Raw genomic sequence first — 27,170 nt, 5'->3', positions numbered from 1 at the left:
AACTTCCAAAAAAAAAAAATCATATTTTTGCACTTATTTAATATGTCAGGCTTTACAGGGTTAAAAAGGAGTCTGTATGTGGGTCAGGGCTTTCTTGTGCTCTTTTTCAATGGATGTCTTTCGTCCTGTTGCACAGGAGCGGAACGACCTCCGACCTCTGCATTCATTCAGCCGTGCCAGAGAAATGGGGCTGTTATAAAAACACAACAGTTCCCGGTTCAGATTGTATGTGATAGTGCTCAAGACTTAACGATGTTCCTGACTCTTAAGTCTGCTCAGGAGTGCTAAAAGACCCTTTGATCACAGGTACAAAAACACACATAAATGTCACCTTCTGTTAATGCATCTACATACAAACAAAAGATCAATGTAAGCGTAAATCCTCCTTCAGTCTTTTTTGCACAGCAGTTAAATTAAAAGTGGGTGATAAGAGAGTCGCATTATCCCTTTGTATCCCTGGCTTCCCCTCCATGTCAAAGCTTTAGATTTACTTAGTCACACAATCAAAGAATTACAGGTTTAGAAACAGCAGACTGGCTATATTCGGTAAATGGAGCCGATTAGTGTTACAAACAAACAAGAAAAATCCTGAATAATAGATATATGGACAAAACACATTTTGGTGAAGAATCCCTTTATCCGCTTTCAGTTTGTCTCGGATGTTTATCCCAAGAAAAATGAGCTACAAAATAGCTCTGATAATTTGATCTTGGAAAAAAATAGATATGTAACTTTATAGACTTTCAACATTAGATGGATCAGAGTCTCTGTTTGCGGTCTAGGAGAAACTATTGAGACACAAGGGATCTCTGTGATTTCCTTTCCTATAGAAACTGACCTATTTTTCTGTAGGTGCAAACAACTGTGCAAAATACATTCTATACTCTGCAAAGTCTTCTCAGATATTTCAGTGCTGAATAATCACGCAGTAAAGCTTGGCTGGTGTCACGCTGTCAGATGAAAATGCAGTGGATGAATTGATGTAACCAGTGATGTGGCTCAGTTGATCCAGGCGTACGAGTAGAAGCCATTCTTTTCCCAGAGGTCACACCTCTCGCGAGAGTAGCTTGTTACGAAGGAAATGTTCTTGTTCAGCAGGGCGACGTGTGAGGGGAACTCCGGCCACTCCTCGGGCATCCTACCTGTGAGGTTAGCAAGAGTTTTGGAAAGTTATGGGCGAGATTTAATCACAGTGATCACATATGATTTCAACCAGCTTAGGTTCCAGAAGTACTTTTTATTAGTTTCTTATTTTGGTATTTCAGCTTAAACTACAGGAAATATTGTCTTGGCAACTACCTGAAATAATAATAATAAAAAATATATATACTTAATTTGAGTTAACATTTACTTTAGTTTTAGTTCATATGAACTTTGGTGATGAATAATATCAACATTTGAATAATAATAATAATTGTGGGTGTTAGAAGAGTTAGCTGATGACTGATTTGGATATCAGACAAAATGCAGTGTTAACTGATTTATCCAATATCAGAAAACTAGTTCATGATAGCAGACAAAATCTTCTGGTGGGATCTGATCCAACTTTTCTGGTCTTGGCAGTGGCATCCTGATGTGTTGGTGGGATCTAACAGAAAGAAACTACACATCCCATGATGCACTGCAAACTACCAATTAATCAGAATCAAGTGTATGACATAAATCATTTAACTACAAATCATTATAATAAAAGTATAATAAGCATACTGGATTTCTTACAGATTGTGGCTTAACAAAAAGGTTTCATCAAAAAGAGTTTATGGGAGGTTTTTCTTAAAATGTTTATATTGGTTTAGTAAAAAAATGTTCTTTAATGGGAAAAAATTAAGATTTGTTTTTATTTTCATTGATGAAAACAATGTTGAATAATAGATGCACAACAACTCTTAATAATAATAATAATAGATTCTTAATAATAATTATGCTCATCATAGTTGCATAGTTATTTGATCAAAAATACAGTAAATACAATAATACTGTGAAATAATATTAAGATAACTGTTTTCTATGACAATATATTGTAAAATGTGAAGCGCAGCTGTATTTTCAGCATCATTCCTCCAGTCTTCAGTGTCACATGATCTTCAGAAATCATTCTAATATGTTGATTTGCTGCTCAAGAAACATTTATTATTATTATTATTTTCAATGTTGAAAACAGTTGTGCTGCTTCATTTTTTTTATAGTATTATTTTGTTATATTGCAAATGTTTTGCTGACACATTTGATCAATGTAATGCTTGCTTGTTGAATAAAAGATTAGTTTTCATTCAGCAACTACAAACTTTTGTATAGTAGCAAATGAACTCAAAACATTAAACCTTAAAAAACAGGGTCAAGCATTTGCTATTGATTTAAATTGTTTTATTATTAGTATGGGAACTCTCACATTAAACTTACCCTCTTTGGCAAAATGTACAAAATACTTGGTGATCATTTCCTGGAAGCTGATATCAGCCGGTGACAGGGTCCCCAGCACCATTTCAAGACCCCCGAAGAAGGCCAGGCTGTCTAGAAGATGAAAGGCAAAGCGACTGGGGAAGGGAAGAAAGCTGGAGGCGTTTGCCTGTTTTGATGGAGTGTAAGTCACCAGATAACGGTACACTGGACTCTTTAAGGCTCCTGAAATACATGATTGAGGTTTAAACTGAGCATGGATCACAAACGTAAGCATAATGTACACTCAATAGCAAAACCAGCTCACTGTTCATTATCCTGCTTATTATACAGCCACTCACTGAAATATTTATAGACACTCACAAAAGCTAAGATATTCAGAGTACTGATAAAGCTCAATTCCTTTTTAATTGTGAACTGTGCAATGAAAAATTCATTTGAACCTGCAGCTCTCTTAGCCATGTCGTTCCTGGGGCAGGTGGCCCTCATGTCAGAGACCATGGTGGTGAAGAGTCTCTCTGGACATCGGTCAGAGGTTGGACATGGAGCTGAGCTATTGTACAGCCCCAGTGCCTGATTGGTCAGGGCCTCTCCGAAAGGAGTCAGTTTATCTGAGTGAACAATCAACACAGAGAAAAAACATGTAGACTTCACTAATACCAATCTTAATACCAATTTCTCTATGAATTTTTTTTCCTTAACCAATTTTCCTTTTTTTAACAGTTTTACTTTTTTAACCATTCAACATTTCAGTATAATTGAGAGCTATCAATTTGAACATTTATTAGACTTAACTAAAATAAAATAACAACCTCTAATTTAAGTGAACTTAAAAGGTTAGTTCACCCAAAAATCCCGTAAGGCCTCTGTTCATCTTTGGAACACAGTTTAAGATATTTTAGATTTAGTTCGAGAGCTCTCAGTCCCTCCTTTGAAACTCGTGAACGAGTCAATCTTTTGTTAGTTATCTGGCTCGGCTCGGTGTTCATCTTCAGTTCTCTCTTCACAGCAGTTCAGTCAGTGTACTGTTTGAGTAAATGAATTACTCCGGGATATTGGTTTGTTTTAACTCAGAGGGAGTGTCAGCCACATTAAAAAAGTTAAAAGCCTAAGTCATTTGTGGATTAATGCTTATTGGAGATGTGAACCGTTTCAAATGATTCAGTTCGATTTGGTGAACTGGTTCAAAAAGATCCGGTTACATCGAGTGATTCGTTCGTGAACCGGATATCACAAACTGCTTTGTTTTGAACTGTCTTACAACAGAAACGGAAGAGAAGACAATGCTGAATAAAGTCATAGTTTTTTATATTTTTTGACCAAAATGTATTTTCGATGCTTCAACAAATTTTAACTGACCCTCTGATGTCACATGGACTACTTTGATGATGTTTTTATTACATTTCTGGACAGGGACAGTATACCGTACATACACTTTCAATGGAGGGAAAGAAAGCTCTCGAACTAAATCTAAAATATCTTAAACTGTGTTCCGAAGATGAACGGAGGTCTCAAGGGTTTGGAACGACATGAGGGTGAGTCATTAATAACATAATTTTGATTTTTGGGTGAACTAACCCTTTAAAACAATCTTCACATAAACCCATTAAATGTCATATTTAGCTACATGTGCCCTTCAGCAAGTAGGAAATTTAACACCAAATTCTAAATTAAATATAGATTAATGCTTAAAGCTACAAAAGTAATTGATTTCCTCTTTTTTTCTTTTGTTCTTTGATGAACAGACATCAAAGCAGCTAATTATTAGGTTATTTTGGCTGCTATTACTTTAAGAGCTGCCGCTGCTGAACATGACGCAGATCTGCTATGCATTGAATTTTCTCTCTTTACCTTTTCTGACCCTCTTCAGGTCTTAAAGTCTCTACTAATGAGCTGATGGGTTGAATCGGGTCTGTTAACCCTCTGGAGTCTAAGGGTATTTTTGGGGCCTGGAGAAGTTTTGTCATGCCCTGACATTTGTGCTTTTTTCAGTTTCTTATAAATGTCTAAATGGGTAAAGTCTAATCTCACTGTAATCAGCACAAACTGGGCTATAATAATATGTGAAATGCATGCATGTACATGATTGTATTTTTGAGAAAAAAAAAGTTATGCGTGGTTAGTGAAAAACTAAAAATGTTAAAACACATGAATAAGGCAAAAAAACACATAAAGAACATTGGTTCCCGGGATTTTTGAGAACTGGAGCTTGTCGCCTAGAATTTTTCTTTCTAAATGATGTGAAAATCATCTTGTTTACTCACTCACAGAAAACAATATATTGATTTAAATTTTCTAAGACACTTTTTGTTGGTAAAAGTCATATGCGAGTAGGCGTCAACTATCATGAATATAATTGTGATTTACACCTGAGAAGACAAAGGGCCGCATAATGAGCTGCATAATGAGCCTCTCAGTCATCTGTGCCACTGAGAGGGAAGAGTTACAAGAGAGAATGTGAGAACAAAATAAATCTATATAATTTTATGTTTGTAGTTTATTTAGAATATATTTAATTATCCCACAACATAATTTAATATCCACTTGGGGGAGCAGTTAAACAGTTTATTAGGAACAATCAAATCTGACTTTCAAACTAATTTTTTTGCATCATTACTCCAGTCACACAATCCTTCAGAAATCCTTTAAACAATCTTATTTTCTACAAAAAAAAAACATTTATTGTTGTTATTATTTTCATTATTATTATTATTATTATTAATGTTGAAAAGAACTGAGAATATTTTTTAGGTTTTTTAGGGGGAATACATTGAAAGAACAGCATTGTTTTTACATTTGTTACAGTTATTTATTTGTTACATTTATATTATTTACATCAAGCTTTTGAATGGTATAGTATTGTATATTGTTATTGAAACTTCATAATGTTAAACTTGATTATATATTTAGTCAGAAATTATAGTTTGGAAAAAGTCTTTGGAAAAAGTCTAACTAGTAAAATGTTTACACGTTATGTGAAAACTAGTACAAGTATATAAATAAATAAAAAGAGACCTACTCATGTTTATGATCTCTGCTGAATGAAGTGCTTCATTCTTTTTTTCTGAGGTAATCCATTTCTCAAATCCTCAACCATATCACATCTTTTTGGGGTGAATTATGTCTTATTCCTCTCATCGCGAAGCAAACAGTAAAATAAAAACTTGAAGAACAGTCTGGCTGCTTTTTCTTCTGTTATGGGCGTATTCAAGCCACGCGCTTCAGTTTGAATCTGAATAGCGCGTGCAGCGCGGGGGCGTGGTCACATTAGATATAATGAAGGGAGACATGAAAAACAGACATCGCGTTGTTTTCATATGGATTACTTTATTACAGAATATCTGTTTTAGGCGGCACTTGTTTAGTTTAAAAGTAGACATGTCAAGCTTTCTATAGATATCTCTCTCATGTCTCTTCGTTGAGTATTCACGGAGTTACAGTTCATTTTAACGACGCGTTTGTAAATGAAGATCAGCGCAGACAAAGGCTGCAGACAGCACACCTTGTTTGTTATCTTTATTTTATAAGTGCACAAAGTTTTGTTGTTATTATGTCTGTATCCAAAAAAAAGTAGACCCTTTACAGATTCGATTGATGTATTGCTCTTATCTGTACGATTAAAACTGAAAGTGTAATTTAAGTTCTCTTCGGGGTTATCAGGAGAAAATGACTCAAAACGCGTATCCGCGTTAATCGACTCCAGAGGGCTGCAGCACATTTTTGAAAACCACTGCATTTCAGAGACAAGTTCTTAATTCTGACTCATATAACAGATATTTGCATGCACATTTTTAAGGCAGCTTTAATCACCTTATTGGAAACTTCATATAAGACTTGACAACATCACTATGACATACTGTTATATGAGTCATACTTGACAGGACAGGAAAATTCATTTTTACTGACATATGTCCTGACAACATCTCATGAGCGCAGTTCACTGTTGCTCTACTGAAGCTCCCTTGTCACCTGTACCTTTTCTAAACTCATTTGACTAGTGTCTGTTATGACTTACTTGTCACAATCCACCGATAGTCTCCCCAAGTCCATGTTGAGATGTTTTCATATGGAGGACTAAAGTAAACAGACAAAATCAGAATGCAGTGAATTGGCCGCACTCCACAGGATGTGAAAATCTGAATTTAAGTATTAAAGACAGGAAGAGGGAATTAACTGAATTGATTTGAAGGAATTTCATTAGTCTAATAAAAATTTTGTGACAAAACATTAAAAATGGCAACATAGTATACGCATACGTATATGTAATAGAGATGTGCATTTTAAGCAAAAGTAATAGTTGATAATCGCTGGGTATTATTCGATTAGTAGTCGAGAATCGCACCCCTCCCACACATGCACCCACGCACTCATGCAAGCATGAACACACACCCATAAAAAGAGAGAGAGGGAAAGAGACTATTCAGGCTTTCAATCTGTATGATAACAAACTGTTTAATATATTAGAGAAAGGTCTATTCTAACCCAAGCCAATTGATGGCTGTATGATTGCTGAAACATACTAATATATCATAACCGAATGATGGCACTTATTAACATAACAGTCTGTCGATTATCAACTGCTCACAAGGCTGTAGGAGCCTATGACATTTGTATTTTAAAAATGAGTTTGAACATTAATAGCATTAAAAAAAAGTCAACAGATTAATTAAGATTAGAACAGATTAATTCAGCCATGAATATAGGCTTAAAACACAGTATGCGTCTGAATGACGGCACTTACGTGAACAGGAATTTTAATGTCTGTAACAATAACCTATTTCATATTTTTATTCAGAAAAATGAGCATGTCCACATGCTCGGGAAGAAGACGGGAGCGCAATCTGTTAGTCCAGCCGCTCTGCTGTCACAGCCATTATAATAGTTTAGTTTTGGTTATTAATGGCATAATGGTCATAGTTCGTTTAGATTCTTTATTCATTTAATTCAGAAATATGATTAGAACATTTTGTGTTTGTTAAATTCAAGTTTGTTTGTTTTTTAAATAGCCTACAAAGCGGCCAGCGCAAGACGGTGAGTTGAGCATTTTTGATCAGTTTATCCTTCTCAAAGAAAAGAAAAAATAAATAAGATTAGTGTCATAATATTTTAGAAATAAAGTCAAAATTCCGATAATAAAATCACGTTTCATTGCGTGAAGTAAAAGTGAATATTTACACCTGTATACTCCACCAAATAAAATAATTTAAAAAAAGTATGTGGCTCCTCATGCACTCAGTATATAAATAAAATATTATTTATTATTTGATTATAATATGTATTATGTACATAATATACATTATATATATATATATATATATATATATATATATATATATATATATATATGTTTCTAGCACGATTAGGATGTTACTAGCATGTTTCTAACATGGTTAGCATGTTACTAGCATGTTACTAGCATGTTGTTATCATAATTGGCAAGTTACTAACATGTTGCTAGCATTATTATAGCATGATTAGCATGTTACTAGCATGGTGTCAGCTTGTTTCTAGCACATTTAACAATTTTTTTTACATATTTCTAACATGATTAGCATGTTACTAGCATGGTGTCAGCTTGTTTCTAGCACATTTAACAAATTTCTAACATATTTCTAACATGATTAGCATGTTACTAGCATGGTGATAACTTGTTTCTAGCATGATTAGCAAGTCATTAGCATGTTGTTAACATTATTCTAAAGTGATTAGCAAGTCACTAGCATGTTGCTAACATAATTAGCAAGTTACTAACATTTTGTTAACAAGATTAACAAATTAATAATGTTGCTAACATGATTCTAGCATGATTAGCATGATTCTTGCATGATTAACATGTTACAAGCATGATGCTAGCATGTTTCTAAAATGTTTCTAACATGTTTAATAAGTTGTTAGAATTTAATTAGCAGGTTACTAACGTGGTGTTAGCATGTTTCTAGCATGAATAGCAGTACTAGCATGTTTCTAGAATGATTAGCATGTTGCTAGCATTATTCTAGCATGATTAACAAGTTACTAACATTTTGTTAGCATGTTTAGCAAGTTAATAGCATGTTGTTAACAAGATTAATAAATTATAGTATAATTATTTACAGAATTCTAGAATGATGCTAGCATGTTTATAGCATGATTAACATGTTACTAGCATGTTGTTAGCATGATTAACTAGTTACTAGCATTTTGTTAACATGTTTCTAGCATGATTAACAAGTTACCAGCATGTTGTTAGCATATTTCTATGCGAATCCAGCTAAAACCAGTTGATTCAGTAAAAAAAAAAAACAGCTAAAAAAACAGCTAAGACCAGACTGGCATGCTAAAAAAGTGGCCAAAACCACTTTAAAACTAGCTTGGGAGACTTGGCAGACAATGGTTTTAGTTGTTTTTTCATAAGTTAAGCTTTGCTATATCAGTAGACAGCTTACATCACACCATAAGTCTTACTGTATAAAAGTTTTCACCCCCTCAATGAAAGTCTATGGGATTTTAGGTGGTTTGATAGTCGGGTTTACATAAACCGTAAACTGGATCAGTTAGAAAAGATATAGCAACCCGAGTCAGACCAGTCTGAAGATCTGACCCAAGTTTGGTGGCTGTAGCTTTAAAAGTCTAGGAGGAGATAAATTCAAAAAATTGGTCTCAGAAGAAGAAGAAGATGGTTCTAGAAATAATCCAAATGTTTTATAAGATAATATTAAAAAAAAGAGTCTATTTCTTCATTTGTTGAATGAAAATCCAAATTACAAATCTGCATCCTCCTTGCAAACTCAACTAAAATTCATGAACTTTAAAGCTTTTCTCAATTCAATTCTAAATGGTGAACAATCCTGACAGTTTTTTCATTTTAAAACTAATAACTGAAAACCGAACAAAGCTGGTTACCTAAAATCAGTCTCCTGTTCAGTTGTTCCAACCACAAATGGTACGTCATTATAGGCTCCGGCTCCACCCTTCTCCCAGGATTCAAACGGAGGAGCTTTGAGTACATAGTTGTCAACTACTGCTACCGGGCCAAGAAAAACACCTTTGACTGGAAGATCGGCTAATTCATCGGCTGCCCATGATGGGTACTGCTGCCACGGGATTGCCTGAGTCAGATACAAATCACTGACATTAATTCAACCACAGACCCATTTCTGATATATTACTACCATTTAGAGAAATTAAACCTCATTGGCAGATTTTCATTGGGATTTCATGAGCGTTCACTGAGATCTGGCAGGCGGTCGAGGTTTGATGATTTATCAAAGAGAGTTTACGAACACAGGGGCCGATAGGTTGAGGCTGTTGTTAGTCAGCCATGACTCTGCTGCTGCCCTGCTCTGGAAGGTTACAAACTCAGCCATTCATTTCTCACCTGAAGGACTTGAGCGATATGTAGTTCTCTCAGGCAGATGGCGTTCTTGCAGCCAGTTCTCTTCAGGAATTCTAAGTTGTCTTTTTCTGCTGACTCCAGGGAAGCATTATACACATACGAGCCGCTCATGTCAATTGCGCGATGAAAGAGTCCCTTGGCAAGTGGAGACATCATCAAGGTCCAAACCGAGGTTCCTCCTTATGATCACACAAGGAGAGAAAAACTTAAAGGGGTGCTATTATGCTTTTTCACTTTTTCAACTTTAGTTAGTCTGTAATGTTTTTTTTTTTGCACATAACAATATCTGTATCATAAAGCTCAAAGTCCAATTCAAAAAGAGATATTTTATCTAACATAAATCCCTTAAATAAACTAAACTTAAACTTAAAAACTACAAAGAAACAACACGTTTGGACTACAACGCATATTTTCAGGGATTTGTGATATCACAAAGATCAACGAATGGGATGAGACCTGGTGGAGCTGCACTAGAGAAGACAACAAGTGTTATCATTATGTCGGAGAGACCCGCGTTTAAATCGCGCTCAAAATTATTATATTTTTTAACACAATATTTAAACTGAAGCTCGAAGCAGGTAGCTTTGGTAAGAGACAGGGCAATTCCCAACCAGGCACCGAGTGCTGTCAATCACAGCACACACTGGCCCAGCTAACCAATCACAGCACATCTCGTATTCCAGAAGGTGGGCCTTAAAGGGATAGTTTACCCAAAAATGAAAATTATGTCATTAATGACTCCGTTCATCTTCGGAACACAGTTTAAGATATTTTAGATTTAGTTCGAGAGCTTACTGTCCCTCCATTGAAAGTGTATGTACGGTATACTGTCCCTGTCCAGAAAGGTAATAAAAACATCTTCAGAGTAGTCCATGTGACATCAGAGATTCAGTTAGAATTTGTTGAAGCATCGAAAATACATTTTGGTCAAAAAATAACAAAAACTATGACTTTATTCAGCATTGTCATTCGATTTAACCAGTTCTTCTTAGTGAACCGGTTGAACCAGTTCACCAAATCGAACTGAATCGTTTGAAATGGTTTGCGTCTCCAATAAGCATTCATGCACAAATGACTTAAGCTGTTAACTTTTTTATCGTTGCAGACACTCCCTCTGAGTTAAAACAAACCAATATCCCGGAGTAATTCATTTACTCAAACAGTACACTGACTGAACTGCTGTGAAGAGAGAACTGAAGATGAACACCGAGCAGAGCCAGATAACGAACAAAAGATTGACTCGTTCTCGAGTCAAGAACCGTTTCTGTCAGACGTGTCCGATTCAAGAACGAGGAGCTGATGATACTGCGCATGCGTGATTCAGCGTGAAGCAGACTGACACACAGAGCGTCTGAACCGAACTGATTCTTTTGGTGATTGATTCTGAACTGATTCTGTGCTAATGTTATGAGCGCGGGTAAACCGAAGGCTGGAATCAAGGGCAATCATCGCAAATGACGCCATTACGTTGAGCGCAAAAGAACTGGTGAACCTTTTTTTTTTCAACCGGTTTATTGAATCGAATTGTCTGAAAGAACCGGTTTGCCGAAAAGAACCGAACTTCCCATCACTACTGGTGATCCGAAAACCGATACAACCGGTTCTTGACTCGAGAACGAGTCAATCTTTCGCTCATTATCTGGTTCGGCTCGGTGTTCATCTTCAGTTCTCTCTTCACAGCAGTTCAGTCAGTGTACTGTTTGAGTGCATGCATTACTCCGGGATATTGGTTTATTTTGACTCAGAGGGAGTGTCAGCCACGTTAAAAAAGTTAAAAGCTTAAGTCATTTGTGCATTAATGCTTATTGGAGACGCAAACCGTTTCAAACGATTCAGTTCGATTTGGTAAACTGGTTCAAGAAGATCCGGTTACATCGAGTGATTCTTTCGCGAACCAGATATCACTACACTGCTGTGAACGCGCTCACAACAGACCCGGAAGAGAAGACCATGCCCAATAAAGTCGTAGTTTTTGCAATTTTTTGACCAAAATGTATTTTCAATGCTTCAAGAAATTCTAACTGACCCTCTGATGTCACATGGACTACTTTGATGATGTTTTTATTACCTTTCTGGACAGGGACAGTATACCGTACATACACTTTCAATGGAGGGAAAGAAAGCTCTCGAACTAAATCTTAAATATCTTAAACTCTGTTCCAAAGATGAACGGAGGTCTCACAGGTTTGGAATGACATGAGGGTGAGTCATCAATGGCATAATTTTCATTAACTATCCCTTTAAGTAGACATTAAAAAAGTGCACATTGTAATAATGTCAAATTAATAAATAAAAAATCTATTTAAATCATTATGTTTAAAAGATTTTTTGTTGATTTTAAAAGTACATTTATTTTTATGTGTTTACTAACATACTCAAGAAGATGTACTTTCATATAATTTAACTGAAACTTCATTATTTTATAACTGTAGTGATAATACATTTACATAATACAAGTATATCATTTAAATGACCTGTGTGCAACATCATTAATGTGTATTTACAAATATATTTAAATACATGACATACAAGTTTCAGTACAAATGACATTAAAAATATATTTTATGTTTACCATAAATGGTATGCTTGTCAGTGCATTCAGCAATACACTTTAATCATATTTCAAAGACAATAGAAGCAATTATGAAATTACATATAAAGATGTACTTAAGTCCTACTTAAATGGTTCAAAAATAGTACTCTTAAGTTCAACTAGCTGCATTTAATATACATTTTAACTATAATACATTTTTAACATCCAAAAATCTCACATTCAGTTCACAAAAACTATTTCTAAAGTATATGAAATGTATTTATTTTCACAAGGGAAGATTTCACATGCATTAGCAGTGCAAATGTATTTTGCCGGCCATATAAACAGGTTACAGTATTCACCCTTTATGCATCACCCTTGTATGCATGTGCAAAGAAGAGTTTTGGTGCTGATTTATTGCATGTGTGACATCTGCATAACGAATACATTGTAGTACTTTGTTTTTTCTCCACGATTTGCTTGCCATGAATCTTTTTCTTTTTTTTTCTTGACAACATTAACACAATCAGTCAGATTGCCTTGCAAAGGAATGCATTAATAAATCATGGGAACAAATTGTTAATCCATTGCCATGATATTTCCCATGTTTTTACTCTGCATGTAAATGGGTAAAAAAAAAAAAAACCAGAATATGGTCTTGGTGAGTAATTAGGTAAAAACAGTTTGTTATGTCTTAAGTGAATGTAACCAGTTGAGAAAATCAGAAATAATTCAGTACATTGCATATGTGCATTAGGTCTTAAAGTGACAGCAGCATAATATACCTACAACTATCTGTGACATTAATGTAAATCAAACAGCTCACTGTTCTTGACTGAAAACCCTTTTAGTAGCTTTAATATCAACAACTGTGTATTTAATTCATACAGTGAAGACTTTGCAGTGTTATTTTAAAATTTTATTTAGCACAGTTTATTTAAATTGAATCTTTGCATGACACTGATTTGTTATCTTGTATTCAGTAAGCTTGAGAATTTTTTATTTATATGATTTATAGCTAGTATAAGTTGTTGTGGGGACATCAAAATTGGCAAATGTAAAAACCATATTGCCAGCAAAAATAACTATATTGTGATACCAGATTTTGGTTGTATCACCCACCAACATCAATGTTTAGCATTTTAGCATAGCAGTTTTAACACATTTAATGAATCTTTATGGTCAGGATTGAGACTAGATCATAATTATTTTGTTGTATTACATTGACAGTACATTTAACAGTTAGAAATAAATATGATTTTATATAATATGTACTGTCCAATTAAAAATTACATTATAAATGTCTAACTAATTAGAAAGTAAATATTTTCTAGATATTTTAGTTTGAAGTTTGCAAAACCCTGACTTATGCATTGACAATTAGACATGTCAAGTGTTCAAATACTTTTAGATGTCACTGTATGTTGTACCTGAGCTTTGACCAAATATGGTGACCCTTCCAGCATCACCACCGAAGTTATGGATATTTCTCTGGACCCACTGAAGTGCTTGGATCTGGTCCATGAAGCCATAATTCCCTTTGACAGCAAACAGAAAGACGCCAGTAAATGAATTACTATCGAGTACCATGCACATGCAGTGACGTTTTCTGAATTTCAATATGCTGTAGTGACAAGCAGAGAACTAATGAGATGGACAGCAGGCCTGAGTGAATGGGACAGGTACAGGTCTTACCTGAGGAATTGGTGGGAGATCCTTCCCTAAGTACCTCCAGGGCCATGAAGCCGAAAGCATTGAGCCTGTAATTCAGACTGATGTACACTGTCTGCGTGCGGGCCGCCAGCTCTTCAGTGGGCGAGTATCCTCTCTCCTGGCCACTCAGCATGTGAAGGTACCCTCCGTGGATCCATACCATGACAGGCAGTGGTTTGGTGGGCTTTAGACTCGGCGTCCACACGCTGAGATGCAGACAGTCCTCCTGTCCCATGACCTTTCCGTCTTTTCGGAGGGGCTGCACCTGCGCACAGACGCTACGAAATTGAGTTGCATCGTACATGCCCTTCCAACACTGTCCCGCCTCCATTAGGTCTGCCGGGGGTCGCCAGCGACGTTCACCCACAGGGGGTACGGCATATGGGATGCCTTTAAAAGAATAAGCACCACCTTTCCAGCTTCCACGCAGCCAACCACACTCCGCCTTCACCTCTGCCACTTTTGGAGGCGGAGTCACAGCCACGTAAGCCAGGTATCCCGCAAGAGAGAGGAGAGCGATCACACCACAGCCGATGAAGAACATGCACCTGCGCGACACCACCAAGAATGGACTGACATAGTGGCGACGGACATACTGTATCTGTTCCTCTTCTTCGTCCTGCACTAGATAACGATACTCCACCCCCTCAGGGACCTCATATACATCCTCACTCATTTTATCTGCTGTGTGAGAGAGAGAGAGAGAGAGAGAGAGACAACACAAGTGCAATTCAATTCCCTGTTCATCCAGACAGAACAAACTGCATTTTTTCCACAACTGCCATATTTTTTTGGGTCAACATTCTTTTTACTATATATAGAGAGGTCTAAATGCATAAACATGGAAATAAGCACAAAGGATTAAGAAAAATAAAACTCATGTTTATAAATTATCATTTCAGATTATAAACTAATAAAATAAGTAAATTTGCAACATTAATTATGTGAACTCCTTTGTACAGATGGTCCTATTTTATTTTAATTGTTATACTGATTATATAATTTGTAATAAAACATCAATTATAAAAAATATTTATTTGATCAAAACCACAATTAATAAAAAATACAATATTTAGAGAATTTACAATTTAAAATAACTTTTTGTTCTATTTTAATATATTGGAATGATTTATAAAGGATCTTGTAACATTCAAAACGTCTGAAAATGCAACATTTTAAAAATCAAATAAATACTGCCTTGGTGTGTATAATACATTTATTTCAATAACATTTCAAATATATTAATTATTAATTAAAAGTCCTAGCTTTTGGCTGGTATGTTACTTTACATATTAATAACAGTAAATGTCATAATTATAAGAACCAACCCAAAAGTTGTTCATTAACAATGCTCAGTACTTATTTTTGTAATTACACTGTTACAAGGTCACCTCTTCAAATAAAATGTAACTGCATTTTCTTCATGGCTAGAAAGTGATCTTATACTATCATCAGATTTGACGAAAAACATGAAAACATTTTCTGTGAAGCCTGTATTTATAATGCATTCTAAAGACAATCATAATCCTTTATAATTCACATTGCAATCCATATATTGTTAATTACAAATACAATGCAATTCATATATTTTAATAAATATCTACAATTGCCTTATAATGTACAAAAGTCAAAAGTACAGTGTATGACCTATAATGACAATAACCTTATATTCATTATTGCACCTGTAGAGCATAGGTCCGTATTGTATCCTAACACATAATAACTAATGAAATGTAATGTTCTGTTTTAATGCACTCAATCAGTAGTGTGCATATTGTCTAACAGACTGCAGTATATGCAAACCAATAGTATTGTGAATATATATGTAATGTATTATAATGTGTCGTGCATGCCTGTGGTTACCACCATAACTTTAAAGCATAATAATGCCTTAGACACAGGTTTTACTGTGTATGGTTTGTGTTAGTGTAGGTCTAAGTCTCAGCATGAAGTCTGTGTGCTGTTGTGACAGACGCAGGATGAAGCGAATAATCAGCGGAAACCACAAAATGACCACCGAGAAGCAACACTTTCCCGCTTTCATTGCATTACGAGTTAAATGTTAAAATTACCTCACAAATGAGCACATTCCACGAAATAATGCAACAAACACAATCCTTACTTGTTAAAACTTGTCTGAGGAGGAAATGATTTCAACAACAGATTTAGAACTCGAAGAACTCCTTTAAGCACAGTATATATCGCATGTATTTGTACTAAACCGTAAAAACCATAACAAAAATAACAAATCTACGCTAAAAACGTTTTGCCCCGCTAACGTCGATACAAAGTTACTTGAAATAGCGCAACGACGACGCAAGCACTCAGAGAGACTTTTTCATTTTTATTTACCAAACCATAATCACTTGCTCCTGTTTCAAAGCCTGAATTTAATATGAAAAGTTAAAAAAGGTCACAAAATCACGCATGTAATGTACTTACTGTGACATTAGAGCTCGTGCACGCACGTAGTTACAGACAAAACAGCTTCTGGCTCCGCCCACAACTCCAGTTTTACATGGCTGCTTTACCAAACATTTCAATGTCACAAAAACAAAAATTTAAACTAAAAAAGAAAACCCATTAATAAAAAATAGAATACTTTTAAGAGATTGTAAAAAATGTTTTTATTTCTTTTCTTGTATTTCTTTTCTTGTGGAAATTAAATTAAAATAATTTTTAACCATTTTCATATATTTCATTTTCTACATAGATATACATTATAGATAGATAGATAGATAGATAGATAGATAGATAGATAGATAGATAGATTTTTTTTTATATATGTTTTTGCCTTCAATACCTTTAACTTATGGAATGTTCAACCCCCAAAAATCTTGAATGTAACAGCCTAATTTAAAGGACTGAAATATGCAATTTATTATAGATCTTTTATTTTTTTATGGTTTTATTTTCGTTTATAATACATGAAAAATATATATACACATAACATTACAATCTTTCTTTTTCTTATACAAAACAGAAAACAAAAAACTCAACTAAACCTAATTTAAAAAAGAAAAAAAAAACAAAACAAGGCAACAGATGATTGCAGTAAGAGAAGGTAAATGCTCCAAAAAGGAGCCCCAGATTTTTTTCATAGATTTCTGATATAAGATATTTTTGTTCTGGCCCATTTAGCAAAGTATTTATAATATACTGTACACTGGACAAAGCCTATGGGTTACTTTACATGTATTAATTTGTGTCTTTTTTTTTTTTTTTAAGAACTCCACAAATGCAAATGCATTTTATTCATGAAATCAATTTTAGGCGTGATTAATGAATTCTAGAAAGGTTTAATTGTTTTTAAATTGATTTAGATATTGATCCCTTCCCAACACTTGAGGTAATTTGCTAGTAGTGAAAAGGCTTTTGAATTTATTAAACTAATTGCATTATGTCTAGGTTAGACTGATTACTTGACTATGTTATGTGTAATCTCACAAAACCACTGGTGGATTCAGCAAAAGTGATAGATGCATTGCCATGTGGAGCTAGTGAATGTCTAGGGGCACAATTCAAGAGAGATATCTTTTAACCCCACAGGGATGTATAACGGATAGCTTGGCTGTTCCTAACTCTGAGGTCCAGGAGGACCTTTTTTTTTTTGCCTTCCTTAAAGAAGCAGTTTATCATCTTCGGCATTGCTGATACTGTAGTTCAGGGCTTTTTTTCATGAGCATATACACTACAGCACAGCGAGGGGTTGCTGGGACATAAATCACATTTATGTTTAATTCAAACATTGATTTGAAAAGCTGAATGAAAACATTGTGAGATCAGACCTTGAGTTATGTCTCAGATGTACGAGCAGTTCATAGCAGCATTATAAATTCTGCTCTCTGGTAGAAAACACATGAGGCCTTGTATTATTTAAAGATTTATTAAATGCATATAAGTATATACAAAACCAATTATCCAATTTTACACTTTCAGCATTTTAAAACCGGCATGCTTTAAATTTTTGCTTCAGGTCTTTCAATCAAATTAATGATGGGTTTTAAAACAGACTCGAATGAGTTTATTTCACACACAGTGAAAAAACACGCTCATAATGTTGCTTTAGAAACAAAAGCCTCATTGGAGTCCTGTGAAATGATGGGGGACCTTTATATTTGATAGACCATTCCATTTAATGACCAACTGTAGCTGCAATTAAAAGTATCACATTCAGCTTCATCTCATCTGAGGCACAAAACAGAACAAACAAAAAACAAAACATCTGTCTAATTGACTTCATTTCAGCCAGTTGATTATTGTGTTCAATAAAACTATCCTCCTTGGAAATAAACATCTAAATTAAAAGGAAGGCATTCGTGCTGAGGGATAGATTATGGTACAGGAGAGCTTGAAGTTTAACAAGATAACAGATGTTTAAAAGTGCACAAAAAAAGGCTCAGATGCATAAAATTGTAAGAGCTAAAAGATAAACAAAACCGCATTCGAAAATTATCCAGATATATATTCTCATATGCCAGCAGTGTATCTGTGACTCCCTGACTGCTAAACTCCTCAATAAATGTGGTAATGTTCTGGCACAGGTGTGATTTGAGTCCTTGTGTCGCTGTCGCATCCTCTAAATGGCTTCCTCTCATTCTTCTAACATTTGGGCGCCGCTGTCCTGTGAACGATTCACTTTCAGGTCAACCCCAGTTATAAAAGTAGATCTTCTGCCAAATGGGCAAGTACTCCATCAGCGGACCTGAGAGGACAGGAAAAATCCTGTCAGCACATAACTCAAGAGCTTTTAGTGTGACAGCATTGAACATCCGTTGTGTGAGATGGATACAGCACTTACGTGCAACCAAACCGACTCCGGGAACATAATCTGCCAAAAAGTGAAGGAGGAAAAGGATCTTCGTCCTGCGAGTATAAAAGAGACATTAGATCTGGGAACAAAAAGTACCATTACGCAATAAAACTGTGCATTGTTAAATCTAAATAGATATTTTGTAAAACTCAATTTGTATATTTTCTGGAGAAAATGCCAGGAGATTTTATTGTCTGGCAGGTGCAAACTGTAACTGATAAGTTGAGATTGTTTCTGTGTTGGGACAGATTCTGAGAAATGTAGCACTCCATCACTTGCTCACCAATGGATCCTCTGCAGTAATTGGGTGCCGTCAGAATGACAGTCTAAGCATCTGATAAAAACATCACAATAATCCACACCACTCCAGCCTTGTGAAGAGAAAAGTTGTGTTTGCAATAAACAAATACAATAAGGCATTTTAACTTAAAACAGTTGCTTCTGCCGAAAAATACCAGTCTGTAATCCATAATTGCGCTCTCCAATGAAAAGGAGGATTCACTGCTTGATCTGCCTGTGTGTATTTCTCTCCTGATTCAGACTACAGAACTTTTTCACCGGAGAGAGCAAATATTATGACTTGAATTTTGCCCAGAAACAATAGTTTAAAATTCTAACTGACATGCAGCTTCATCAATTGATGGATTATTGTGATGTTTTTATCAGCTGTTTGGACTCTCATTCTGACGGCACCCATTCACTACAGAGGATCCACTGGCGAGCAAGTGATGTAACGCTTAATTTTTCCAAATCTCTTCTGATGAAGAAACAAACTCATCTACATCTTAGATGGCCTGAGAGTGAGTACTGTACATTTTTAGCAAATATTCATATTGCATGAACTATTTTAAACTTAAGGATTTGAACATAAAAATACCAGAAGTGCATCACATGAGAAGACTACACTAATGCAACAGATGCAATGAAAGAGACACTGACTCAGAATATCGGTCATAGAAGGGGGAGCGGAGCAGGTAGTAGAGGAGAAGGAAGGCCCGTCTCCTCATCTCAGCCCTCTCTCTGCGGTTCAGCGTCTTGAAGTCGCTCAACAAACTGAAACTGTACAGAAAGCAGCATCAGACTGAACTTTAAATCTTCAGAGACAGACTGAGGACTGAGAGAGAGAGAGAAAGAGAGAAGCAAAGCACTCTGTACCTGGTTATCTCTAAGAGACCAGAGATGATCCAAGGTTTCCAGGAACGTTTTCTGCAAATCCCAAGACTGGCCACTAGCAAATGTTAAGGGTAATGGATGGCAAAATGTTTAAATGACTTAAAAATAAAAAAAATCGTATCAACTTGGGCTGGGTGTCATCCAGCTATTTCGTCTTCAAATTTCAGGAAAAAAAAAAATTGGTTAGTTTGATTTTCATATACATTTCAGATCAGAACATTCATGGTAGACTCTATTGAATGGTTATGGCATCAAGCAAACTTCTAAGGAGGCCTCAATATGACTTATATGATAAGCTAAAAGTAAAAATCAAGATATTTCTCATATTAATTCACCCCCCTAAGCAACTTGGAAAACCTGGATATAGGAGGTAACCCAATGACATCTTAAAACTTCAAAGGGATTTCATAATAAACACACATTTTGGCATAATTACAAAGCTACTAAATATTTTATTGGGAAAAATCCATATCCTTAATCCTTAACCAGTAATTCACGATTAAAAAAATCTACATAAAGTCACTGGTTAAAAAGAGTGGGAACCTTGAAAAACATTCAACTCTTAAAACTCCTGGAATCCGGAAATCTATTTACAGAAACTAGAAGCGTTGACCTTCAAACATTGTTTTGGACAATAGGAGGCCTTGGAGACAAAATAGTTGAGAATCACTGCACTAGAACATTATTATTACTTTTTTTTTTTTAAATAATCATTGTATTTCATTTTATTTTAAGAGTTTGTTTGACCATGTTGTGAAGAAAAAGATGCAAGTAAACTTATTAGGGATGTAATGATTCACTCAACTCACAATGTGATGTTCATGATACTGATTTCACGATACGATTTTCTCACAATTTCTTGAACAAATGAGTTTTAAGACAAAATGTCCTTTTATTATTTCTCAGACAAAATGCTGCACATTACTTTGCAAAACTGAAATGTCAAATAATTAAACGATATTTTAAAACAAATAATAAATACAAATGAAAGTAATCTCTCTGAAATCTCAAACTAAGGCTTTGCCTGTGCTCTTGTATATTTAAAATTAGAGGCAAACACTGTATTTTAATCACAATCCAAACAAATTATTATTTAAATTAGACAGTATCATTTCAAATTTGTAGGAAAAACAGAATGTTCTGACTTTAGCTTTGTTAAATTATACTACACATCTGAACGAAACAAACAGCGGACAGGCTGAATAAAAATGCAAAAGTCTCTCTCTGACAGCAGGTGGCGCTTATGGAACAGCAGCAATAGAGTGTTTTCTTGGTTACCACTGGGCTTATAAATATTACTTTGATATGCTTTATACAAAGGCAAAATGAAAAGAAAATACCATCTAAACTATTAGTAGATCTCCTCAGAGATCCATTCATATAAACCCCCACCCACAAATGTGATCGCTATTCATTTAACATTTTAACGACTTGAATCATCACATATTCTTAACGATTTTCAACTCACTCAAAGTGCATTGTTCTCTCCCTAAAACGTATTATAGCTGACTCCCACTTATCGGAGTTTTCAGATTGTTCCTACACCCTTGAGAATAATGAACTATTATGGCTATCCTAGGATAATATCCCACTGATATTGTGACAATTGTCATAAAACAGAAAATTAGCAGAAAGGATACAATGAACAAGCGGTCTTGCGATGTACAGGGATTCTGCGATGGTTTCCTGCAGACCCAGAGGTGTGGGGCTTGAGTGAAGCTCCTCTTCTCGATTCCTATTTTTTGTGTTTTTCCGAGGGAGACCCCAAAGACGAGACTGTAACGATGGTGCTAGGAAAAAAAAAAGGGACACAATATAACTTTCCATCGACAGAACTTTTTGGTACACTGGGTTTGTATCGTCAAGTCTTACCGCTTCCCAGTGGTCTCACCACTCTTCCTGAACGCTGGCCCACGAAAGAAGTGTCCCCATCATCTTCTTCTGCATTGTTCTCTGTGAAGGGAGATCATTGTATGAGCAGTGCACAGGAAATCACTTTTCCACATAAAGAATGCACAGCACATTGATTGCAGGGACAGAAAGTTCCTTTTGAGTCTCCCGATGCCTCGCTTTAAGGGCACTTCGCAGAAACTCCACGGGCTCTGGCTCAACCGAACTACACAATCACAGCTTATCTGCACAGGCCATATACTGTACTTATTGTCTCACACAGTGTTTATTTATTGTCATCAGTGGGAATGTTTTTGTACATATTGCTGTGCGTTAATTGTTTGTTGTGACTTTGCTAAATGTCCTGCATGGTGGTTTCCAGAGACACTTTGGTTTGTTTCACTTCCTGTCATGCAGTGGAAAAAAAGCAATACATTAACTTTGACTTCTGAGTTTGAAACCTTTGTGTTAGTATAATTACATTTATGCATTTGGCAGACTATTCAAAGAGACTTACATTGCATTGAAGGTATACATTTAATCACTTCTTCGTTCTTTGGGAAACAAACCCATGACCTTGGCATTGCTAGATTCTGACTCTACTGTTTGAGCTACAGGAACATGCAGTAGCCAAGATCACTAAAGGTGATGTGTGATTTTATCAATAAAAAAAAATCTAGTTACAAATAATGAAGGCATGATCTCCAAACTCTTTTTTCACTTAACTTAATATGTATATGCACCATTTATATGTACATAAAAAAATGCATATTTTAAAATCCATTTTAGACATGATCAAAGATCATACAAAAAAAGTAAAATTTTTCGGTCTAAAATGACCAGAACACCAGAGGGTTAAACTTTCAGAAAAGGCTTAATTAAGACAACATTCCATTGTTTGTTTTCTAGTTATTTTTGCAAACCTCTTTTCAAATATGAATACACTTGTGATTCTTCTCGATGACATCTCACCTTGACTACAGAGCTGAGAATCCCTGTCCAGAGGAATTATAGGAGGTGACGTCTGGATGCCTGATTTGTACCAGAAAAGCAAAAGACAACGCAGGATCGCTCTAAAAACACAAGAGAGAATGGAAAAATGGGAAATCAGATATTAAAATACTGCAATGATTATCAGCTTAACTATTAGTTCAACTGAACATGACAGCAGAGTCATCACTGAAAGCTACAGCAGAGGGGAAGATTAAAAAAAAACAACAACTTGGTTGTGTTATTCACACAAAGCTATTGTGTAATCTTAGAAAATGATGCAGGAGTCATATGGACTTTTATTTTGCCCTTGCGCTTTTGTGCCCATCTTTTATTGTGAACGCCTGCATTCACTTTAACCGTATAGAAAAGAGCACCCAGAACATTCTTCAAAACATCTCCTTTATGTCCTACAGAACAAAATCATACAGGTTTGAAACTACATGAAACTACATGAGGATATATGTAAGGATATGTTAAGTATACTCAAACAGGTTTCTTACTTGGCAATCTGAATAAGAACAATAACTAGCCAGCGTCCAGCTTCTCCCCACAGCTTGGCAGCCCCCATCTCAGTGAAAACCTCCACATACTCCAGTACAGACAACCAGGTTAACAGTCTCTGCTGAGAGAGAGTCTACACACAAACACACACACAGTGATAGATAGAGATAGAGAAGCATAAGATCAGGACAAAACATATTCAATTTGTTCAATATTTGAAATGTTCAATATTATTCTGAATGCTTCAATCAAAATGAAAGAGGTTAGCCGTATTGTAACCTCAGTCATCACCTTCATAACCTAATTTAATGATGAGAAGATGATGCTCAAATGTGCATGCGAGAACCAATGAGGTCTGTTCTAGTGCATTACACACACGATCCAGCTTCTGTGTTTATTGTATTTGATCAAGTCATTTACTTACAGTTTACTTGGTTCTGCCGTCAGACTGTCTGGGACATCTTGTCATAACGCATTGCTATGGTTGCATCTTGCTTTGGACTTGACTGACACTTCAAGAAGTGTATTATTTCTTAATTGTGACCACACAGTCTGTAGTTAATGTGTGCACCAAGCAAGTGGAAAATACAAGTATGGGATCAGCATCAGCAGAACCGTAATATTCAATGACTCGGACTGGATCAGGGGCAGAAAAAACCTGATCAGTACATTTCTGATATAAACTGTGATTGGGCCCTTTACATATCAGTCAGATGGTCTATTTTAGTCTAAATGGCAGTTCTTGGCTAGAATAAGCTTCAATGAGGACTAGACTTTATGCCGTTTAGTCTGGCTGGAGACTAGTTGAACTATCACTCAATATAAAGTCAAACAGCCTTTGAGGAGCTCCATTAAGCTCATGGCTCAAATGCCCAAAGCTGTAAATGCAAACTCATTCTTCCTGTCCCCATGCTAAGCCACTCTGAAAGTAAAGATAAATATGTTTCACAAGCACAAACATAAAAGGAAAAAACAATGAAGGAGCTTTGTAAACTGTGCTTGCTCCCAAAAATTGAGTGTGTTTGTCTGCAGGGGGTCAGACGCATTTTCACATACAGCCCATTTCAAAGCCGTTTTGAGCAATAAGAGGCCGCCATCAACGGGACAAAAAGGTGGATAACAACAAGTCTGTTGCAGAACAGTGACAGAGTTGGGACAAAATAAATTTTTTGATGATGTGCAGTCAAAGAAAGCAGCAGGCTGTGACTTTGAACACATAAAGCTTGCCACAACGTTGAATCATCTCTCTTGAAGCAGAAACAGACTGTGCTGTCTCTAAAGTTTCACAATAGAAAACTCTCATTCGTAGATAATTTTATGGTGGTTGCCATGCCAACTGCACATGCACATATCAGTCCTTGGAATTAAAAGAGAAAGAATGGGTCATCTTATGGAAAAACAGCTCCATGTTTCCTGGACCTTTTAATAGATAAAAGAGCTTGATGTACCATGAAAACATAAAGTAACTGTCAGAACTCTCTACCTTAAAAATAGCATTTCAAACTATGCTAAATGGAAGTTTTCTGATGTCAAAGAGTGGTTGAAGTTTACTTTGAAATAAGTCCCTGATCATTTCAGTCTAATTGTTTGCATGATGCAATACAAGGTTTTATTTTTTGTGTCAGTGAAGATAGTGCTTCCTAAAGGCACAAGAGCATAACAATGCCTGTAAGGAAGTGGAAAATGAAACAAATAAGCATTTACTAATAGTATAAGATAAAAAAAAAAAGTATTTACCATAGGCAATGTCCGAGAGAGATTCTTCCTCAAGATACCATCGTTCAGCAGCACTAGAAGGTTAGATGCTGAGTAGACTGCAAATCAAAGTGAGAAACACATAATTCCCAGCAGAATTCATAGAGAGACATGCTCTCAGATTAATACAAACACATACAACATTAATACAAAAGAAGATGACATAAAGCAGTGAATCCTACCCAACTCTGAGATCTCATGAGAGTCTGAGAAGCGACCTGTAATGAGAGAAGTCATAACTTTATATAATATCAAAATAATGAAAGCTTGCAATGGAGTGATAAATTCAGTTAAAGTATTGAATAAATACTTTTTAGAGAGCAGACCTTTCTTGCACTTGTATTTAAAAAAAATAATATATATTTTTTTTTTTTGGGGGGGGGGGGTAATTTGTATTGGTCTTGCCACCTAATTAGCTAAAAGAGTGTGATTATTGCAATGACTAGTCAGTGTAAAGATTCAATACTTCAGTTTAAGTTATTTCGAAGTTTTCATTTTTGTTTATTTATTTGTTTTTTCTAAAATGTGAACAGTAGCTAATGATAAAAAATGTGTAGGTGTGTCCAAACTAATAAAGAACTCACTGCACAATAAACAGTGACAGCCATGTGGCTTTTACAATGCCATGCTAATTAGGCTACATGAAATATTTGTACGTGTAACGTAAGAAATGTATGAAAACTGCAAAAACAATGCATGCAAAAATCCACCTCCCGCATACATTTTATATGGATGTTGTTGAAAAAAAAAAAAAACAAGTAACGTTAACCAGACCAGACACAGAAGATAACAACATAATACAGAAATGTGCATACTGAATAAACATAGATCTAAGTTTAGTGTTGCAGGACACTGTTGTATAAGATGTGAGTGATTAAGTTTACTTTCACTTTGAGACGCAGACTTTCTCACCTGCGATCAGGTAACTCAGCGCGCGGACTGCGCTCTCCACGTGAGACGCGGCTGCTGGGTTCGACCTCACATACTCCTGATAGCGCTCATAAATACGACTTAATTTATCCATGTAAAGCACCGACATCACAGCCAAATTAATAAATTCCCAATCACACACAACACACCACAGGAAACACACGGAGAACACCACTTCCGCGAATGCAGACGGCTTCCTCTGACACCACTTCCTGTACTTTGAGCGAGCGTGCGCGACATTTAAAGTCGCAGTAACCTGCTTAAATTCTATTTTCTCTTGCGTTTGTAATGCATCCATTCAAATTGGTTATTGAAGATGAACAGACATAAGTGTGCTTAAATATGTCTATATACCCGGAGAACGGTGGCTGTTGGCATTCTCAATAGCATGATGGCTGGAACACTGCAAAATACGTGTTTTATTTTTTAAATCAATGCCAATCACCTGACCCGTGTAATCACTCTGGAGCAGCAGGAAAAATAGGCTTTAAAATTCCTAGACATTTTTGCACCCTTGATGGGAATGCGGGAAGGATATGTGGACGTGTTATTCCGTATGTTATGTTCCCACAAGGATAGTAATACCAGTTTGGAAATGTAAACTGATATTTATTGACACACTATGCTACAACAAAAGATAGAAATAACTGACTTAAGACCATTTTTTGTTGGTGGTGAAAATGCTAATGGCCTTTTGCATAGTAGTAGTAGTAGTAGTAGTAGTAGTGTGTGTGTGTATATATATATATATATATATATATATATATATAATTAACTGGTATTTTGGATTTCACCACATTATTTTTGTAGAATTTATTTATTTGTGTAATTTTTGCAGGAACAATTGCGGTGTTCAGAATATGCATGAAATACCCTTATGATCTGCTACAAAATATGCTGACAAAAGAGCATACCACACTGAGTACTATCATGAATATGGTACTGAGTACTATCATTTTGAATTGAAATGTTTATCATTTCATGATACAAACTGTATCACATTATATTTTTAAGAAAACAGAAGTTTGTTTTACGGGTTCACTAAGCAGTATGCTTGTCTGAACATGTTCTCTCTTTGAACCGCTAATCTTTTTAAA

At 35.5% G+C, this 27,170-nt stretch overlaps 2 protein-coding genes across 2 annotated transcripts; both read right to left on the bottom strand.

The window, feature by feature from the left end:
• Positions 1 to 676: 676 nt before the first annotated feature.
• On the bottom strand, positions 677 to 16,536 carry si:ch211-71n6.4 (para-nitrobenzyl esterase). Its single transcript, XM_059564626.1, has 9 exons — positions 16,461 to 16,536; positions 14,001 to 14,702; positions 13,736 to 13,843; positions 9,755 to 9,951; positions 9,280 to 9,485; positions 6,413 to 6,471; positions 2,841 to 3,008; positions 2,401 to 2,622; positions 677 to 1,142 (listed from the first exon to the last, which is right to left on the bottom strand). The coding sequence occupies exons 2-9, from the start codon at positions 14,692 to 14,694 to the stop codon at positions 1,000 to 1,002; spliced, it is 1,797 nt and encodes a 598-aa protein (XP_059420609.1). The 5' UTR covers positions 14,695 to 14,702; positions 16,461 to 16,536; the 3' UTR covers positions 677 to 999.
• Positions 16,537 to 17,885: 1,349 nt separating this feature from the next.
• LOC132155874 (peroxisomal membrane protein PEX16) lies at positions 17,886 to 26,303 on the bottom strand. The gene is made up of 11 exons (XM_059564625.1): positions 26,056 to 26,303; positions 25,326 to 25,361; positions 25,126 to 25,202; positions 23,388 to 23,521; positions 22,867 to 22,967; positions 21,877 to 21,957; positions 21,645 to 21,794; positions 19,987 to 20,059; positions 19,771 to 19,890; positions 18,820 to 18,884; positions 17,886 to 18,723 (listed from the first exon to the last, which is right to left on the bottom strand). The coding sequence occupies exons 1-11, from the start codon at positions 26,180 to 26,182 to the stop codon at positions 18,665 to 18,667; spliced, it is 1,023 nt and encodes a 340-aa protein (XP_059420608.1). The 5' UTR covers positions 26,183 to 26,303; the 3' UTR covers positions 17,886 to 18,664.
• Positions 26,304 to 27,170: the final 867 nt, after the last annotated feature.

The sequence above is a fragment of the Carassius carassius genome, chromosome 13, assembly GCF_963082965.1.
Source record: "Carassius carassius chromosome 13, fCarCar2.1, whole genome shotgun sequence".
NCBI lineage: Eukaryota > Metazoa > Chordata > Actinopteri > Cypriniformes > Cyprinidae > Carassius > Carassius carassius.
The sequence above is the reverse complement of the archived record's forward strand: the minus strand, read 5'-3'. Positions and strand labels throughout refer to the sequence as shown.